The sequence below is a fragment of the Haliotis rubra genome, unplaced genomic scaffold (assembly GCF_003918875.1).
Source record: "Haliotis rubra isolate DU_JTF1 unplaced genomic scaffold, ASM391887v1 Scf33, whole genome shotgun sequence".
In the NCBI taxonomy this organism is placed as follows: Eukaryota; Metazoa; Mollusca; class Gastropoda; order Lepetellida; family Haliotidae; genus Haliotis; species Haliotis rubra.
Genome location: NW_025767002.1, coordinates 376,067 through 383,109, shown reverse-complemented (window position 1 = coordinate 383,109; position 7,043 = coordinate 376,067). Strand labels below are relative to the sequence as shown.

The following is a 7,043-nucleotide window of genomic DNA, read 5'->3' as shown; positions in this document are numbered from 1 at the left end:
AGAATGTTAAAGAAACAAATTTCCATACAAATTTCACCTTTCAAGACATGGACGACTGATTAGGAAGGCTATGCATGTTTCCATGCATCAATGTCGTCTATGGAAGCCAGAAGCTAGAAGAGATACTGAACTTTCATATTGCATAACTTTTATCAAACGTTTGGCACTCGCAACTTAACTGAAACATTATTCAGGGCGGCCTTCACCCAGCTCACTCATTCACTTTACCTGTAACACAGAAGGGGCTTTTTACCTATTAATTTTATAAACATTCCAATCAGGCATTTCTGAGCAAGCATATATTTAGAGATAAAAGAACAATTGAGAAAAGGACAAACCACCGATCACATAGCTCACAATTCAAACAGGCCAGAGAAACGCGAGCACCGCTCACTATTACCCCCGACTCCCAACTTCAGCTGTACAACAATAAATAAAAAATGGTCACATAGTAGATCTGTATCAAACGTTGTACAGCACCTTTCCTATAAACAAAGAATCCATTACTCAAATCTGAAAATAATCCATTAGATAATTGTTAATATCAACAACTTTGACTTTGAGTTCAAGAGATGCAACTTAAACATTATATAAATTAAAATTACAAAATACAATGCATCTCTCCTATAGATATGGAGGGTGATCCCCAAAATTGAAAACAATCCATTCAAATGTGTTCAAGGTATGGTTGAACAAAATACTTTTCAAGTTGTTGGTTGAAAAAGCTTATAAAGTTCAAATTTGTAAATCACTGTAATTCTGGAGAGATATCAAAATTACAGTTTACATTGCATTAAGTTCCTTTTACAGGTTTTAGGGTAATGTCATGAATAATCAATAGGTATGTGCTAAAATATGATATTTTAGGAGAAGTAACAACATTATACCACAGAACAAAAATCATTTTATGATCATTTTATATATGTTAAGGCTTATATGTCGCAATCGGAACAGAAATGGGAAATGCCAATTCACTGATGACAATATCACATTGCACACAGTTCAAATAATCCCTTCCAGAAAACAAAGTCATTCGAAAAAAACCACATGGAAATTTCTCCTATTCATTCATTTAATTTTTGTTATTTGTTCATGATATAATGATGGTTCAGAAAAAAGTATCATCATCTTGCGGAAGATAAAGGAGCATCTAGTGAGCATTGTATGTTAAAGCTGACATGTCACAATCGGAACACGATCAGGGCGAAATATGTCGAAGATGGATAATCCAAACGGAAACTACCGACTGGAGATCGCTATGACATCATTAGTTGATATTGTGACGTCACGCCATTATCTGACATTGTCTCAGCCAGCTACAGCAGCTCTGCAGTACGCTCTTCATTTATCGAGATTATCTCAAGATTATGCCAGTCACCAAACGTCTGACCGTGTCCGAGTGTGAGGGGTTTGATCCCGAGGTGGCGGAGTGTTTTGCACTTACAGAACCGACAGGTAAGCGTTCTGTATATGTAATAATATACTTATATATATAACAAAGTTCATCCCTATAACTTCGTTTGTTTCAGCTGAAAAGGGTCTGACAATCTATTTCTACTACTTCCTGCATATCATAGGGAAGATTGCTGGAATATTGCTAAAGGTGGCATAAAACTAAACTCACTCACTCATAGGAATGATGAATATGCGATATTTGCTTTCCATTTGTCATTTATTTAATCTTTACCAAATTCTGTTATTTCAGAGATTCATGATGCGGTTCCCAAACACGTCACAATAAAACCAAAACCAGTCGCCGGACGTCTGCCCATGTCCGAGTGTGAGGGGTTTCATTTCAAGGTGGCGGAGTGTTTCGAACACAAGGAACTGAAAGGTGTGTGTTTCGTGAACATGTTTAATTTCCTATCCCAGCAACTTCATTTCCAAAATGGTTTCTGTATCAACTGTTATATTTCTTTTCGATTTTTTGTTGTTCATTTTGGTTTTTTTAGTCACAGTAGATGTGTTTGTCCCAATTTTTACGACTTACGTTTGGATTGATTATGTACTTAATTCGAATTATGTTTTCAGAGTTCCACGATATGGTTCCCAAACACGTCACGATAAAACCAAGACCTATTCGGCCCCAGCCTCCATTCCAATGGGACTGTTGTCAAGAGGACCAACAACATGTCAAAGAGCACGAGCTCCACGCGCAGCTGACGGCTGTCCTGGCCGAGGTGGACACTCTCCGGGCTGACCTACGAGATGCTCGATTCCGTTCAAGATGTCTGAAAATGGAGAACCAACATTTCAAGACACAAATCAGACAACTGTCGGATGAGAAAGTGTCCCTCGGGGAGCAGGTGGACCGCTTGTTGAAGGAGGTGGACATGTTGAGAACTGAAAGACTGTGTGTACATTCTGGAGCTGGAGAGGGCGTTGGACTTGTTCAGATGTCAGGGGCTACACAGAGCTCGTGCTTTGACCACACTGTGTCTCCTAAACAAGACAATAAGTCAACAAGACATCGTGAACTCTCTCAAAGTAATCTCATTCTGTACTGTCGGTATGGTCGAAAAATGTAATCAGAAACAAAATGTGCAAGAGTCAAAATCATTCTTTCGTCGTTTTACCAAATTGTTCAGGGGAAACAAATCTTAATATAATTCGACTCTTTGTATGATGGAAATAACATCTGCTGTAGTTAAAAACAATGGCTTTGTTATTTATTTACAAGTTTCGACTTTGAGTGATTGCAAGAGTTCTATTCAATTGATGGGGTGGGGTAGCCTAGTGGTTAAAGCGTTCGCTCGTCAAACCGAAGACCCGGGTTCAGTTCTCCACATGGGTAAAATGTGAAGCTATTTCTGGTGTCCCCTGCCGTCACATTGCTGGGATATTGCTAAAAGCGGCGTAACATTAAACTCACTCACTATTCACATTAAACGACCATGAGTGAGTGAGTTTAGTTTTACGCCGCACTCAGCAATATTCCAGCCATATTAAACGACCATGCGTTCCATCAACTTTACCATAAGGACAATGGTCGACATTCCTTTCGTGGGCTGTTATTTTAGTACTGTAGCTATACCGAGGCACGTTTGGTATGGCGCAGGGGCGATGGGATTGCCTAATGGTTAAATCGTCCGCTCGTCTCGCTGAAGATCCGGGTTTGATGCCCTACATGGGTACAATGTGTGAAGCCCATTTCTGGTGTCTGTCGTGATATTGCTGGAATATTGCTGAAAGCGGTACAAAAGTTGCACATAAATATTGAAGTCCAATGGTTAGGGTGGTGGTGAAAAAGTCGTTGGTATTTGGCGAAAATCATCACTTACCGGTCCAGAAAATGGGTGTTTATTTAATAGACGTGTGTCTAAGTATTGGTCGTTTTATACTATCTAATGAACCTCCTAGCAGTCTGTTATGTTTCACACACCTTACGCAGCATATTGATCACACGTGGAACATTGTGAGAACAGGACAGGTTTCAGCGATGCAGACCATCAAGTGCAAGTCAGTGTATGTTGTAAATGCCGCAGTCAGCAAGTTTCATCAAACTGGAACATGCATTATTCCGCTCACCATATATGGTACCATGGGTGTTTTATAATTCTGTGATTGTTTTAAGAGACTCCCAAGTTTCAGCTTATGTATCTTCGGGCGTTGTAACCTGCGAATATCACTGTTACACTGTTCTTCAGCAACCCGTGTTTGCTGCGACGTGTCAGGCTTGCTGACTTAGTTGATACATATCATCGTATCCCATTTGCCTTGATATATGCTCATGATGTTAATCACTGGATTGTCCGTCTCAGACTCGATTATTTACAGGCCGCTCTCATATAGCTGGAATATTACTGAGTGAGGCGTTAAACAACAGACAACCTTGGGTTAGCACTAACACAATATAAGCTCAATTGACTTTAGGTGAGTAAATAATAGCCATCTTACACAGCTACAAACTCAGATTAGAACGTTTCTTGGTGTGTATCACAGATCAACCCACAATGGATTCACCAATATTCAGTGTCATCCAGTGAGCAATCTGTCAACCTTTTTTTTTTTTTGCAAAACCCGAGAGAGTATTTCCCTCCCCACCCAAAAGGGGATATTTTCTAAGACAATTTCTTTCACCAAAATCAAATGACTAAATTCAGGCTTCATCATCACGTTGATACTGCCTGTGGTTACCTCCTACTGGATTTCTCCTAATGTTTTGAAGGCGAGTTTGTTGAAGGCTTTGGTCCCCTTTAGTGAATGTGTGTCAGTATATGGACACAGTGATCACGCATACATGTCTGTGGCAAAGAGTGAGGTGAGGTGAAATTGGGTTTAACGTCGTGCTTGAGAATATTTCGCTCATATGACGACATGCATGCGTGAGTATGTGTATGTGCAGCTGCTTGTACTAGCACAGACTTACCGTTAAGCTGGTTTTATAGTGCTAGCCCACTGAGATACCATGCCGCAGTGAAGCATCAATACCCCACTCAGACACATTATACTGACTCCTAGCCGACCAGTCCTTGTTGTACCCATTAATGCCGAGCGCCAGGCAGGGACCAACAAGTACCATATTTGAACGCCTTTTGGTATGACGCGGTCGGGATCGAATCCGCGACCTTCCGCTCTCCGGTCCGACGCTCTAACCAGTACACCACGGAGGCGGTCTGGCAAAGAGTGAGTGAGTGAGTTTTGTTTTACGCGGCACTCTTCCAGCTATATGGCGGCAGTCTGTAAATAATCAAGTCTGGACCAGACAATCCAGTGATCAACAGCATGAGCATCGATCTGCGTAATTGGGAACCGATGACATGTGTCAACCAAGTCAGCGAGCCTGACCACCCGATCACCTTGGTCGCCTCTTACCACAAGCATAGTCGCCTTTTGTGGCAAGCATGGGTTGCTGAAGACCTATTCTACCCCGGATCTTCACAAATCCTGTGGCAATGACGAACTACAACATATCTTGTAACATTTTATTATTCTATATAGCAAACAATATTTACAACATATCCAACAAAATCACAGGTACATTTATAGGAAAGACGATTATAACAACAACCAGAATACAGATCTCGACCAAACAAAACAAAGGCAAGGTGGGTACCAAACTGGATATAGTTCTCTTGAACCCAGGAGCCCAGGTATTGTGCTGCCAAAACATAATCAGGCTAGACCTGGGATTCAAACCTTGATCACAGTTTCCTGTCATGTCTAAGGGACACAACTCTGCATAGATCTGTAGTGACTTAGGTAACTGGGCAGCCTGTGACCCCTTTCCATCTGTGTCCTCTTGAATGAGGTGACTGAGATCTGACACGAGACTGTCAATCCGCTGTTGACTGTACAGTGACAGGATATAGTACAGATCTGTACACCGGGTTAAATGCAGCGGTTATGTAAATTCCGGTGTGATTATCCTATTATGCAAGCTTGAATTGAGCATGATTTGGAAGATGAACTGGGAATTTTAATGTACAGGCCAGTCGTGACCTAAATCTCCGATTCAGCAAGATTGAAAATACTTTGCGTGCATTTCAGTAATGACCTTGGTTTGCGGGAGTTTATGCTTTTCAAAGTGAGTGGATGCTGTTTCAAGTACCATTCCAGTCATATGGCAGTGAGCATAGCACATAGGATTCAAACAATATACATTCTTCCTGCACTGGAACTTTTAGTCACAGCAAATTTTTAACCGTAACAAGTGTGACAGGTAAAATCATTAACTACAGGTTCACCCAACAATACTCCTTCAGTCAGATGTCGATGTATTCTCTGATCCTGCACAATAAAGCGTGCATCCAAGGTGGATATATTCGTATCAACTGGTTTCAGGGTTTACTCTTGGAGGACGTCAGTGTGAGGTTCTTGGAAAGGTACTCTGTCTCAATGGGTTCAGACGTTACTTAATCACAAAGTAGTGTCGACTCTTTGAGGATATCAGTAGGTGAGTCTAATATTTTACCACTTAGGATTCGATGGTAAAAACAAAGTTGCATCACACATCAGTTTATTCTCTTGAAGGATGTAAATGTGAGGTTCTCGTGGTTCACATTGATGTCTCAGTGGTAGAGACAATATTTTATGACATTTCAGTGTTGACTCTTGGAGGAAGCCAGTCTGTCTGGTCTGTACACTGAGGCCTCTTTGGTAGGAATGACTGTGTACCACTTTCAGTGTTGACTCTTGGAGGATGCTAGAATGTGGGTCCGATACTGTACACTGAGGCCTCTTTGGTAGGAACGACTGTGTACCACTTTCAGTGTTGACTCTTGGAGGATGCTAGAATGTGGGTCCGATACTGTACACTGAGGCCTCTTTGGTAGGAACGACTGTGTACCACTTTCAGTGTTGACTCTTGGAGGATGCTAGAATGTGGGTCAAATACTGTACACTGAGGCCTCTTTGGTAGGAACGACTGTGTACCACTTTCAGTGTTGACTCTTGGAGGATGCTAGAATGTGGGTCAAATACTGTACACTGAGGCCTCTTTGGTAGGAACGACTGTGTACCACTTTCAGTGTTGACTCTTGGAGGATGCTAGAATGTGGGTCCGATACTGTACACTGAGGCCTCTTTGGTAGGAATGACTGTGTACCACTTTCAGTGTTGACTCTTGGAGGATGCTAGAATGTGGGTCCGATACTGTACACTGAGGCCTCTTTGGTAGGAACGACTGTGTACCACTTTCAGTGTTGACTCTTGGAGGATGCTAGAATGTGGATCCGATACTGGACACTGAGGCATCTTTGGTAGGAACGACTGTGTACCACTTTCAGTGTTGACTCTTGAGGATGCTAGAATGTGGGTCAAATACTGTACACTGAGGCCTCTTTGGTAGGAACGACTGTGTACCACTTTCAGTGTTGACTCTTGGAGGATGCTAGAATGTGGGTCAAATACTGTACACTGAGGCCTCTTTGGTAGGAACGACTGTGTACCACTTTCAGTGTTGACTCTTGGAGGATGCTAGAATGTGGGTCCGATACTGTACACTGAGGCCTCTTTGGTAGGAACGATTGTGTACCACTTTCAGTGTTGATTCTTGGAGGATGCTAGAATGTGGGTCCGATACTGTACACTGAGGCCTCTTT

General features: G+C 41.9%; 1 protein-coding gene across 1 annotated transcript; it reads left to right on the top strand.

Annotated features, from left to right (window-relative positions):
* Positions 1 to 1,307: 1,307 nt before the first annotated feature.
* LOC124284119 lies at positions 1,308 to 2,623 on the top strand. The gene is made up of 3 exons (XM_046720179.1): positions 1,308 to 1,421; positions 1,801 to 1,834; positions 2,032 to 2,623. The coding sequence occupies exons 1-3, from the start codon at positions 1,368 to 1,370 to the stop codon at positions 2,526 to 2,528; spliced, it is 585 nt and encodes a 194-aa protein (XP_046576135.1). The 5' UTR covers positions 1,308 to 1,367; the 3' UTR covers positions 2,529 to 2,623.
* The last annotated feature ends 4,420 nt before the right edge of the window (positions 2,624 to 7,043 follow it).